Below are 13,116 nucleotides of genomic sequence, written 5' to 3'. Positions count from 1 at the left end.
TAAAGTCTAGATGAGCAGATGTAATAGTCCACTATCTTACTTAACTGATTTTCTAAGGGCTGGAATTCAGGAGCCTAACAAATCACCATTAGTACAGTCTTTGTTCATAACTCTCAGTATAATCACGAAAATAAAATGAAACGAGAATTCAAGGCCTAGAACCTGTAGTGTCATCCAGGTCTGGGCTGGGTATGTGGGTTGTATTACCCACACCTGCCTGGCAAAGGGAGTAAAAAATAAACACTTCTAGGCCCCATGCAAGACCTACTGAATCATACAATACCCTTAAAGGGTGAGCCCAAGAATCTACACTTTTGACAAGCACACCTAGTGATTCCTATGCTCACTAAAGCTCAAGAATCACTACCACAAAATTTTCTTTTGATTAATAACCATGATTTCAAACACTATTTCCAAAATCTATCTGGAAACTCTGGGCCAAATAGAAGTCAGCTACAAACGAGAAAGCAGTTCCTGGGAAGGTACTTAGCAGTCAACATTAAATGACTCACACTTAACTCATAAAAATACTTCTTGTGGCACCAACCTCTTTTTAATCCAAACTTTCACATAAAATGAAGCCCCACCCACCAAAAAAAAAAAAAAGGAAAAAGAATGCCCATGAGATATCCCTCAATTATTAAAATTAACTCCAAATAAACAAATTTATATAGATACATATAACTTCAATTTTCTTTCTTTCTTTTTTTTTTTTTTTTTTTTTGAGAGAGAGAGAGAGAGAGAGAGAGAGAGAGAGAAGGGGAGGGGTAGAGGGAGCAGGAGAGAGAGAGAATTTTACGCAAGCTCCACGCCCAGTGTGGAGCCCTATTCAGGGCTTGATCCCACCCAGGACCCTAGGATCAGGAGTTGGATGCTCAACAAACCTAGCCACCCAGGCCCCGCTATAGCTTCAATTTTTCTTATGGTTTAACTTTAACAAGGGGAAGGTGATGGGAATATTATCTTGTAGCTATCAAGAGGGAAGGCATATACTCTACCGGGCATGAATATAATCATGATTTTGAACGCGTGCAAACCAATCTTTATCTTATTAAAGAGCACACTACCCAAATACCAAACTAGCCAAAAGACAAATATAATTCCTCAAAAATATGATGGTACCACAACCATATCCACTGTATGTTTAAACTCTCCTAAGGTCACCTCCAAGAAATCAGTCAGGAGTCCTTAGACTCCTACTTTAACCTTAAGAAAATTAACCTGAAATCAAATGTTACTTCACATACTATATAATTAGTGCAAAGATATATTTATTTTGGTTCTATTTATTCAAAGTATCCCTCCAGGTATACAGAGATCAAAAGGAAGACATTCAATATATGCTACACTGGGAAAAATTACAAGGTGGAGACTAACATTGCTAGTAGAAATCTTACCATCTGCAATAAAATTTAGAGCCCAGAGGGCTTGTTCATACTCTAGTACCAAAGAAATTGATGTTCTTCCTTTTGTCCAAGCCTTTCGTCCCTTAAATCTCAAAGTTGCACTCTTTTTTCACATCTCAGACCTCTATCAGTTGTCCAAACAACTGCAACATATGAAAACTGGAGTAATCTGTACAGAAGGAAAACATCTAAAATAGGGACAAATCTCAAACAGCAATTATCAAGGTCCAGACATGCACCTATGACTTCTTACAAACTATGTCTACACAGTAATAATCTACCTGTGCCTAATCCTGACCCCACTTGGCACTTCATCAACATGCAAAACTCTCCTGGGACAACAGAGAAGTTAACTTAAGGAACTTGGATGGGAGACAAGAGAAAAGCTCTAAGGAGTGCTGTCTAAAGAATGCTTTATGAAAATTAGCATCAACCTAACCAAAAGCAAAACAAGTAGCAGGCACATATATCCCTCAAGAATCATGTCTGTTTGACCTCTGATTTCTTCCTCTCACGTGAAAACCTAAGGAGATAATAGAGACTTTGGAGAAGGGAAGAGACTCTAGAACTGAGGTCTCAGAGAACTTGCTAACTTGCTTGACTCTCTGTTGCAACTATCACCATTTCCACTCCAGTAGCAGAGAAGCTTCACAGAATTTGGAAATCAAAATAGTTGGAAGGTAAGAAACCACTGCCAGTAAGACGTCTGATCACCACCGCCTTCCAAAGAAAGGTTCTCTAAACAAAGAGGATTATTTTACCCTGCCCACTTTCTTGTCTCTTTTAAGACAAAGTTCTCCAGTCACCACCAGAATGTGCGAAAATTCAATGTTTTCTCCCTAGAAGGAGGGATGGGCCTGGACTGGAACATGGGCCTGAGGCAAGTCCTTCTACTTGTCCTAGCAGATCTGAGGTCTCCCAGTACCTAATTTAGATCTAGACTCTGCTGCAGAATCATAATAAAGGCAAAAAGCTACTATGTTATTTCACATATATATACACATGTACGTTTGAAATGGTTGATCATGTTAGCTGTAGTCTTCCTCAGTTATTTACTTTCGTTTAGTTCCTTTAGCTCTTATAAAGAGTAAATGATTTAGAACTTTATCAGAAATTTACAATTTTAAATAAAGACTTCAATTTTAAATTTAAAAATAAACAAACAGCTGGATCCAAAGTTAACTTCCAAAGGGAAAGGAAAATGACAATTCCAAGAGCTTCTACCAGAAGGAAACATCAGCCACAGATTTTGAGTTATCTAGAAAGAAAAGAATTAGATGCCCAGGTATAAAGCAAAAGGTCACTACTGCATTCTTTATCTGAAGGCGCAGACGCCTGAGGATTAAGAATGTATTGCCAGAGAATAAGAAAAGAGCATACCAGACACTGATGAAAAAAGAGAGCATAAACGGAAGGTTTAATAGCTCCAAACACTTACTCTAGTGAGCCGCTCTTTCTTCAGAAGAGGAAACAGAATGAGTGGATACGGTAAGAGTAAGAATGTCCAGGATAAGGGCAAGGGGCATAAGGTGGGGTGGATAAGGGGTGGATTCCTCTTTGGTCCAGATCTTCAAGATACTAACCTCTTTGAAACCCTGACCAAGCAAACCTACCATTTTACTAGAGGAGAGGCTGGAGGTTGTGGAAATTAGAAAAAACATTTATAAAAAATGAGAAAGACTTCATGAGGGCAAACCCAAGCCCTGAGGGAGAGGGCAAAAGTCTGAAAATCAAACAAGGTTCAGTGAAAAGGCGAGAGATCCAGGACTGAGGACTGCTGAGGAGAATGTTGATAATGAGAGCGTAAACCCCCCCACCAGTCCACCCGCAATCACCAAACGAATTTTTTTAATACAAAGTACAAAGTACAAAGCCACAACACCTGGATAAAAGGGTGGAGCGGGTCTGCGCGGAAACTGCAAGAAAGGCTGCATCCGGCTGGAGCTTTATAGGGATGCGGTGGGGAAGCGAGGATGGAGTGTGAGGGGGGAGGGGCTGCAGCAGGGAAGAGGATGGGTTGCAGCAGCAGAAGGGGCCTAAAAAGAGAAGGGAAAGCAGCCTGGAGGAGGGAAAGAACAGGATAAAGTCAAGCGCGGGATCACAAGAGGATAGAGCAGGAGAGAGGATGGAAAGACATGCCAGGGAAAAGGGAGGAGGCTGGAGACGCCAGAGAGGGGCATAGTTTGGGGAAGTGAGAAGGAAGGAGAGCTTCACCGTAAACTGACTTTTAGTAGGAGCATGGAGCGAGCAGGAGTGAAGACGGGGAGCCAGAACAGGGACTCTCGAGGGATGTAGTGATGGGAGACTCTAGATTCAAAATCCTGGTGTAATACGGAAAAGAAATGACCGTGTCCAAGACACCCTCCCCCACAACCACAACCAAAACAAGGGCATGTGAGCCAGGGTCAGAAAAGGAGGTACACTCTAGGGAGCGTGCATCCAAGAGGGAGGGGAGGAAAGGGACACACGGCAGGGTAGAAAAATGCAGGGGGTGCGTAACCAAAGGGAAAGGGTATCTAAGGAAAGAAAAAGGAGTGCAGCGGAAGGGTGCTGTTCCCAAGGGAAAAGTGGGAGCCGACCAGAGGTCCCGCCTACTTGGTCTAGGGGACAGAGGGGAGGTCCACAGGGGCGGCCGGCAGTAGTGGAGAACAAGAAACTATGATGCTGGAAAACTTGGGGAGGACACGACAGGGGCCGGGTCAGAAAAGGAGACGCTGTCAGCGAGGGGCAGAAAGCAGCATGCTCAGGGTGGAAGCAAAAGAGCAGAAAAGAAGGCGAAAGAATGGGGGCAGGGGTAAAGCGGCGGGGGCGCAGGGACGTAAGCTAGTTACAGGGAGGGAGGTGGGGGTCGCGGAAACCCAGGGTGCGGGAGATGAAAGGGTCAACTCCCACGGAGGTGCGGGGTCTGAGGGGGACCGAGTTGCGAAGGCCGGTTCAGGGTCTGGGGGAGGGGGGGTGCGGCCTGAGGGCGACAGGAGTAGAGGGAGATGCAGGGACTGGCGGAGGAGACGGGGCGGGGCGGGGTGGGGCGGCGGGCAGCCCAGATACTCACACCTCCAGGATGCGGTCCCCCTTGCGCACCCCGGCCCGGTCGGCCGCCCCCCCGGGCAGCACGGCGCTCACATGCTGCAGCGGCGCGTACAGCTCCCCGTTGATGCTCCGCAGTTGCCCGCCCTCGCTCACTTGGCCCCGCACGTTGAAGCCGTAGCCGGACTCGGACTTGACGATGCGCACGACCCGCGGGCCGCCGCCTCCCCCGCCGCCGTTCCCCGCGCAGTGGAGCCCAGAGCCCCCACCGCCGCCGCCACCTCCGTTCCTGTGAGGGGCTGAGGGGTGAATCCCTTCCCCGTCCTCGTCCGCCATCTTGCGAGCGAGCGAGCCGTACCCCCGCCCCCCTACGCCTCCACTCCCTCCCCGCGCGCGCTCGCCCTTCTCGGCAGCCGCGCGACCCCCGGAGCGCGCGCCCGCTCCGCCGCCCGCGGAACCCAAGTCGGCCACAGAGCTGCCGGGGGAGGTAAAGGGGAGGCCGGGGGCGGAGGGAAAACGGACGGTTGGTATCCGTGGAGCCTCCTGGGAGTTGTAGTTTCTGGACGGTGGGGGCGGGGGAGGGCGCCGGGCCCCGGCCGGAGCGGAGGTTATGTGACGCAGTTGGGGAACAAAGCCTGCCGGGAGTTGTAGTTTGAACAGCTAACCCAGCGCCGAGTGGGGCATACTGATTGAGGTCATCACGTGGAACGAGTTTTTTTCTTCTTTCCTTTCGTAACTCCGTTCGTAGTCTTTAAAGCAATAATTTTAGGATAAATTGACCTTTGTGATTCAACAGACTTAAGTTACAGTCTTAAATGATAATAGCTCATTTGTTCAGTACCTTTTGTGTTCCCATACGTTAGTTTATTCCATGGCCCCAACAAACTTGTGAGCTGACTGGATCATGAATTCATTTGTCTGTTTCACTTATTAGGAAGCTGAACCGTAGAGAGCCCAAAGTCACCCAGCTATTAGGTAACAGGAACTAAGGCCCGGTTTTTCGCAACTTTTTTTTCATGTATTGCAACTACATAAAAACTATGCCCCAACTGTACAAAAAGCATATGTGGAGGAAACATGTCTCAGCGATTTAGAACTGGATATCAGAGGGGCCAAGTAATAATTTAAGTGGGGCAATGATTTTGAAGTTACTTTAATTTCAAATTTATTTTGTTTCTTCCAACAGCACAGTAGGATTCTTTGCCAATGGCAGCAGTTGATGTTTTTTGGCAAACTACCCAAACGCAAACTCAGTGTGCAGAATGCCAGGCAAAGGCAAGTAAAAACAGTAAGAGCAAAAATAATGAAAATAGCTTACTTAAGCAATTAGTACTCAAGACTTGTATTTGATTTTATGGTACTGATGGGCTAATGAGTTAGTCTGTTACTGTTTCGTGGATGCTGACAAAAGTCCCAGAATCCCTGGGTGGGAGACAACGGGACTGTTATGACACAGGAAGTAACATGAACTTCAGCACGTTTGTGTCAATTCCTCTTCCCCCAAGTCTATGGGAATGACACCAATGGCTCAGATGAATGCTGTGCATTTGTTTGGTGGATTTACACCACAGCTGAGAAACACTGAGCTTGGGGAACCTGCCATTTTATAGGGAAGCAGTGAGCAAACCTGTTCTTTGTGCTGGAGGGAGACATTACTTCATTCCTTAAAGTTGCTCATTATAAACACAACCCTGGGGAATGATCCTGGTAAAGAGCAGTCAGAGTCTTGAATTTTTGGCATACCCAGGAAGATGGGTAGAAGCATGACAGACTCCTGAAGGCCTGTCTCTCAACATTACCGTGTGTCAAACACTTCTAAGTGCTTTACATCTATAATCTCATTTAATCTTCACAACCCTGTAATGTGCCCTATTTATAGATGAATAAATAGGCAGAGAGAGGGCACAAAGCTAATGAACAATCCAGGAGAGGGGCACCTGGGTGGCTCTATCAGTTGGGTGTTGACTCTTGATTTCAGCTCAGGTCATGATCTCATGGTTGGTGGGATCAAGCCCCACGTCAGGCTCCATGCTGACATGTGGAACCTGCTTGGGATTCTCTTTCTCCCCCCTCCCCACCCTTCTCCCACTCGTCGTCTCTCTCTCTCTCTCTCTCAAAAATAAATGAATAAACTTAAAAAAAAAAAGACAATCCAAGAGAAGCGACAGGAATGCATAGTTAAAAAAAAAAAAAACAGTAAAAGTTAACTTGCAGAGAGAGATCTGATGACTCATAAAGCAACAGGTGGGCACCTGGGTGGCTCAGTTGGTTAAGTGTCCAACTTTGGCTGGAGTCATGATCTCCTGGTGGGTGGGTTTGAGCCCCACGTCAGGCTCTGTGCTGACAGTTCAGAGCCTGGAGCCTCCTTCTGTGTCTCCCTCTCTCTCTGCCCCTTCCTCTTCCTCTCCCTCTCTCTCTCTCAAAAATAAGTAAACATTGGGCCGCCTGGGTGGCGCAGTCAGCTAAGCGTCCAACTTCAGCCAGGTCACGATCTCGTGGTCCGTGAGTTCGAGCCCCGCGTCAGGCTCTGGGCTGATGGCTCAGAGCCTGGAGCCTGTTTCCGATTCTGTGTCTCCCTCTCTCTCTGCCCCTCCCCCGTTCATGCTCTGTCTCTCTCTGTCCCAAAAATAAATAAACGTTGAAAAAAAAAATAAAAAAAAATAAGTAAACATTAAAAAAGATTAAAAAAAAAAAAAAAAAAAAGCAACAGGCAACCCCCTGAAAGAATTTGTGGACTATGTACAGGTTTCCAGTAGTTGCTCAGGATGTGGGGGAGGGGAATAGTGGAATAATTAAGACATTGCAAAACTGTGGCATAAGGATTCAGTTATTAGAACATAAAAGTTAGGGGTGCCTGGGTGGCTCAGTCGGTTGAGCATCCGACTTTGGCTCACGTCATGATCTTGTGGCCTGTGAGTTCGAGCCCTGCGTGGAGCTCTGTGCTGACAGCTCGGAGCCTGGAGCCTGTTTCAGATTCTGTGTCTCCCTCTCTCTCTGACCCTCCTCTGTTCATGATCTGTCTCTCTCTGTCTCAAAAAATAAATAAACGTTAAAAAAAATTTTTTTAAAAAGAACATAAAAGTTAGTATGCCCTTATTTTATAACCAAGCTAATGAAGAAGAGTGTCAATAGTTACACAACTATTACAGCAACACAGCATTACAAAGCTGCCATGCTGTGATTAGAGAGTTCTAGACTCTCTAATAGTGGCTAGGGATACAAAGATAAGTCAGATGGTATCTAAACTCCATGAAGGGCAATATGACATGGTGAAACTCACAAATGCACACACGCTTTGATCGGGCAAGTCCACTTCTAGGAATTCATTCTAAGGTCCAACTACTACATGTGTGAAGTGACATTTTTGTGAAGATAGTCGTTGCAGTATTATCTGTATTTGCAAAAGACTGGAAATAACCTAATGTTTATGTGTTAACTTAGGAAACAACCACAATGGAAAATTGAAAACTGTAAATAAAGAATAAGGAAGCTCCTTAGGTACTGAAATGATCTGGTGGATACAGTACATAAGTGGAAACAAGGTACAGTACAGTCTGTAGAACATGACACCATTTTGGTATAAAAGGGGCACCATAGGTATGTTTTCATCTGTGGAAGTATTTGTATCTCTGGAAGTATTCACCAGAAACTGCTAATATTGATTGCCTCTGGGGAAGGGGACTGGGCAGCTGGGGTGGGGACAGGGGTTGGAGGGAGACTTTTCATTATATAGTTTTTTGTAGCTTTGGAATTTTTAGATGAATGTGTTGCCTATTCAAAAAATAAATACATAAAATATGTAGAAAGGATGAGATTGGAAGAAAAGGTGATCAGAACATCAAAATAAGAAACGAAGACACCATTACTCCTCTCAAGAACTCACTATGTAGCAAGAGAGACAGCTAAAGAAGGAATTACAACACTGGCCTTGGGTCTCTGGAGTAATGAGAGCTGTGATACAGAGACCTGCACAGCTGACAAGAGTGCCCATAGGAGCGGGGCCTTCAAAACGGAACCGCTAAACTGAGTAATCATGGGTAAGAAGGGTTAGTAAGGCAGAGAAGGATGGTGTGGAAGGGCACTTCTGACCGGGGGAACAGTGCGTTCAAACAGAGATTTGAAAGAGCAGGGTGCAGAGTGAAAGCCACCGGCAGTTCGGTAGGACTGCGGCCGAGGGGACGGGGCAGGTGGGCCAGAATAAAGGGAGGTATTCAGATATTGATCATCGTGTCCAAGAGTTCGAACTTCATTCCCAAGTATTTAAGGGGCCTCTGAATACTTTTTTTTTTTTTTAATTTTTTTTTTTTTCAACGTTTATTTATTTTTGGGACAGAGAGAGACAGAGCATGAACGGGGGAGGGGCAGAGAGAGAGGGAGACACAGAATCGGAAACAGGCTCCAGGCTCTGAGCCATCAGCCCAGAGCCCGACGCGGGGCTCGAACTCACGGACCACGAGATCGTGACCTGGCTGAAGTCGGACGCTTAACCGACTGCGCCACCCAGGCGCCCCAACCTCTGAATACTTTTAAGCAGAGCAGACATATTACTATATTTGTGTTTCAGAATGTTCATCCTGCAGGAAGCGTGAACAAAACGAGGTCGTATCGACTGAGACGTTGGTGGCGTGATTCCCGCGAGAATTGACGAGATCGAGTCTTGGGCAAGGGTGGTGGGAGGAGGCCCCCGGGGCGGAAGGCACGTGGCTCCCCTCCGAGACCCTCTGTGAGGGCGGGGCAGGAAAGAATGGCTAAGAGCCTTGACTTGCAGGTGTGATTGCCCAAGACCGAGGGAAGAGGAAGAGGCCAGCGGGGAGGACAAGAAATTCAGTTCCGGGTGTGGATTGGAGGGGTTTGGGGGAGATCCAGGCAGGATGGATGACTAATTGGGTGGACACGTGAATCGCGCTGGGGAAGGGGTCTGGCCCGAGCATGGATTGGTGAGCGTGGGCGCCAGGTGGTAGGGGGTGGTGGATGATGCACCAAAACAGAGCGGGTAACAAAGTGAGAGGGGTGCTAAGTCCGAAACCTGGAATGGTGCCCCCTCTAGCCGGTCAGGAGACTTAAAGAGGAAAGAGGCCTGGTGACGGACTGAGAAAGAGGATTCCCAGAGTGGGGGATGGGGGTTAGGGGGCTAGGAGAGAGTGGGGTCTTGGAACTCACCGAAGCTGCCTTTGGAAATGGGACCCAGACCGTTTGCAGAGCACTTCCAACCCAAGAGTTTACGTGGTCCTCACAATAGCAAGGTAAATAGAAGTACCTACTGGAAACCAGGCTCAGCTAACCAGCAGGCCCCACTATAAACTGCTAGTTGATAGCAGTACTGAACCCAGATTTTCTGACACCATGGCCAGGACTCTCTTCACTACCCAGCTTTCTTTTGGTTAAAGAAAAAAAAAGTTCCTCCTACCCTTTATGATGTACAAAGTCAGCAGGTTCTCTCAACCTGCTGGTTCTCCCCAACCCCACCTTCAAACCTTTGCTTGTGTATAGTCCTTTGATCCTAGATGGCCCACCTCTTTTCCTCTTTGCTGGTCTAAATTCTACTCCTTCAAGCTCTTGCTTAAATCCCTCTGTAAAGCCTCCACTGAGGATTCCAATTCACTCTGACTTCTCTTTTTTTTTAGATTCCTGTGGCAAATACACCTTCCAGTGACATCACACACACACACACACACACACACACACACACACACACCTTCCAGTGAGTCACACACTTGTATAATCTCCCGTTGCCGGCAGGGGGGGGGGGGGGGGGGGGCAGGACTTGTGGCTTGCTTTTAGGCAATAGAACATGACAAAGGTGATGTGTGTCACTCCTATGACGACAGTTACATTATATAACACTTCTTAGGAGACTGGGGTCAGAGAGTCTCCTGCTGGCTCTGAGGAAGAAAGCTGCCATGTTGTGATTTGCTTATGGAGAAGACCCATGGCAGGGAGCAGCAGGGGCCTCTGGGAGCTGAGACTCGCCCCTAGCTGACAGCAAGAAAACAGGACCCTCAGTCCAGTGTCTGGAAGAAATTCTGCCAATGCCTGCATCAGCTTGGGAGAAGATCCTGGGCTCCAGTAAGAAACAGAGCCACGCCAGCATCTTGACTGCAGGCTTGTGAGATGCCACAGGGGACTTGGCTAAGTTGAACCCAGACTCCTCACCCACAAAAACTATGAAATAACAAATGTGTGTTGTTTTAAGCTGCCAAGTTTGTGGTCATTTGTTACGTGGCAGGTAACAAACATAGCTCCTATTGCATTATCGTGTGTCCCTCCGTTCAGACCATAATAATTTAATGTCTAGTCTAGCTTTACCTTTCCAATCTGAACAGAAGCTTCTTGAAAACAAGGAACCTGTCACACGTGACTTGTGTTCTCAGAGGGTAGGAGAGTGAAAGGCACAAGAGAAAGTATTGATGGAATCTTAGTCCAGGAAAGAACCATAAAGTGGCTGATAACGTGTGCTGTGTAGGGATGTGGTGGGGCAAAATGAGGAATGTGTGGGAAACATGTAAACTGATAACTGGATAGTTATCATTAGATGTATTAATAAATACCACATCCAGCCCCATTCCCTCATTTTAAGGATGAAGGAATAGCTCCCTCCACTACCACCCTCCAAAAAAAGAAATAGACCCAGCAAAGTACCATGACTTGTCAAAGTCACTCAGCAGTTCTGAGGCCAGAACTCACCACTCAGAAAAAATATTAAATGGGTTAAATGAGGCACTAAGGCATGTCATTACCCATGAATTCACGGGTTGAAGAAAACAAAAAGAAGGCCCTTTTTCTTAGACCCTTTCCCTCATTCTGACTCTCCTCCTCACTATTTTTCCTGTACTTTTTCCATGAAGACCACATGAAAAATTACTTTTTTGGTAAACTGAGTAACTGATTTGCAATAGTTGATCATATGTACAGACTAGAGGGTTTCTTCAAGATTCCTTTAGTTGCAAGGGACAGAAACTCAGTTCAAACCAGCTTAAGCCACAAAGAGAATCGATTGGTTCATGTAACTAAGAATGACACTGGGTATCCCTGTTAACCGTAGCTGCATAACAAATCATCCCAAAACTTAGTGGCACGAAACCATCATTTTATTACGCTCACAGACCCTGCAGGTCAGGAATGCAGATAGAACACATAGAGATGACTGGTCTCAGTCCCGTGGTGCCTAGGGCTTCCGCTGAGAAGCCTTGAAAGCTAGGGTGATTTGAGGGCAGAGGTCATCTAGGAATGTCTTAGTCCTGGCAACAGAGGCTAGCTGTCTGCTGGGACTTCAGCTTTTGGCCTGACTCCCATACATGGCCTCTTCATGAGGCTTCTTCTTGGCTTCTTCAAGCATGGTGAAGGTTACCAGGACCTTTCTTCTAGTCCTCTTTCAGTACAACTGGCTCTCCCCACATCTGCGCCAAGAGCCTTTGAGACAAGGAGGCAGAGAGGAAGACTCGGAGCCAGTGAGTCACATGAGCACTTAGCACCAGCAGGTGCTGGCAGCTCTCACAAAGTCTATTTACTGACAACACATATCTACTAATATTAACTAATCCCTCAGATGTTTGCAAATGAGGCAAAGCTGTGAGGAGCTGTGCGGAGAAGCGGCAGCTGGGCATCCAACCCCAACACCCATTCGTGGAGGGCCACATCTTCCACCGGAAGCTACCAAAGCCCAACCCCATGTCCAATCCCTGGAGCTGAGCAGTTCTGTTACATAGACTTGAAACCCGGAGTCTCTGTTCATATTTAACCTACTCACTTCAGTCTTTTCCAAAAAACATAAAGTATGAAGATCTTCAACAGAGAGCACCCACCATTCCCTTAAATTCATGTCCCAGAGACGTGATCAGACAATTTTCTCCTCATGTGTAATGTTCCATAACTAAAATAAATTCTGGGCAAATGGCCTCCATCAAGCTGTGAATGCTGTGTGCCCTCCAAAGCACAAACATTGAACATTAGCCATCAGTCCTCTTCATTTAGCTCCTGAAACCAGGCAAATGCTTCACAGCTCCCTTCAGGGACAGCTCAATCCCTACCGTCACTCCTCCATGGCCCTGAGGGTGGGGGCAACAAGAAATTGAAGCACCAGCTCTATTGCCAGTAGGTAAGCGAGATTATCTTTCTATATAAAGTTCATATCCTTAAGTCTTGGTTCTTGGTATTCTAGAACTTTTGCAAGACTATAATCTAATGGGAACTGGCTTCTCAAGGAATCAAGGTCTATTATGTAATTGAAAGGCCCTTGGACACATCATCTGGACCCTATGGGCATTTGTGATGATCTGGAGTGTGATTATTGCTGATTGGAACTCTGGAGGGGATGGGCCGGTGCCAGTGCCCAACACACCTCACCTCACTGGGCTTCCTCTCCTTTCCACACCTTAAGGCACCCAGTCTGGTGCTTTTCATGCAATAGACACATGGTAATTTGGGCTATTTTCCCCTCTCAAAACAAAACAAAACAAAACAAAACAGTGTTGGCTTTTCAGAAACTTCCAGAACCAATTCTTTCCTGAGTAAGGGCTTGCTAAACATGAGCAAAAGAAACGGACACTTCTCAAGTAGCTCTAGGAAATACTACTGGTCTAACACACGAGCCTTACAAATGAGTTTTTAAAATCGCCTTTTAGCCTGCCAAACTTCCTACCAGCCTGTAAAATGCTCCCGGCTCTTCTCAAAGCTCTGTCTCTGA

General features: G+C 46.4%; 1 protein-coding gene and 1 long non-coding RNA gene across 6 annotated transcripts in view; one reads left to right on the top strand and one right to left on the bottom strand.

The window, feature by feature from the left end:
- Positions 1-4,990, bottom strand: part of SNX27 (sorting nexin 27) — a 70,221-nt gene extending 65,231 nt beyond the window's left edge. For 2 of the 3 annotated variants that reach the window (XM_045479223.1, XM_045479224.1), the window contains exon 1: positions 4,459-4,899. In XM_045479223.1, coding sequence (XP_045335179.1) covers positions 4,459-4,769 — 311 coding nt within the window. In that variant the 5' untranslated portion in view covers positions 4,770-4,899. Of the gene's footprint in view, positions 1-4,458 lie in introns of all 3 variants that reach the window. The other variant, XM_045479221.1, reaches the window with a different exon arrangement.
- A 2,882-nt stretch (positions 4,991-7,872) lies between these two features.
- On the top strand, positions 7,873-10,191 carry LOC123598700. Of its 3 annotated transcripts, none has more exons than XR_006712753.1 (3): positions 7,873-7,975; positions 8,310-8,470; positions 8,998-10,191. It is a non-coding gene; the product is annotated as an uncharacterized LOC123598700 (long non-coding RNA). The 3 variants fall into 3 exon arrangements; XR_006712752.1 differs by having other exon boundaries at positions 8,237-8,470; XR_006712751.1 differs by having other exon boundaries at positions 8,177-8,470.
- The last annotated feature ends 2,925 nt before the right edge of the window (positions 10,192-13,116 follow it).

The sequence above is a fragment of the Leopardus geoffroyi genome, chromosome C1 (assembly GCF_018350155.1).
Source record: "Leopardus geoffroyi isolate Oge1 chromosome C1, O.geoffroyi_Oge1_pat1.0, whole genome shotgun sequence".
Lineage (NCBI taxonomy): Eukaryota > Metazoa > Chordata > Mammalia > Carnivora > Felidae > Leopardus > Leopardus geoffroyi.
Note: the sequence above shows the minus strand (reverse complement) of the source record. Positions and strands in the feature narration are given on the sequence as shown.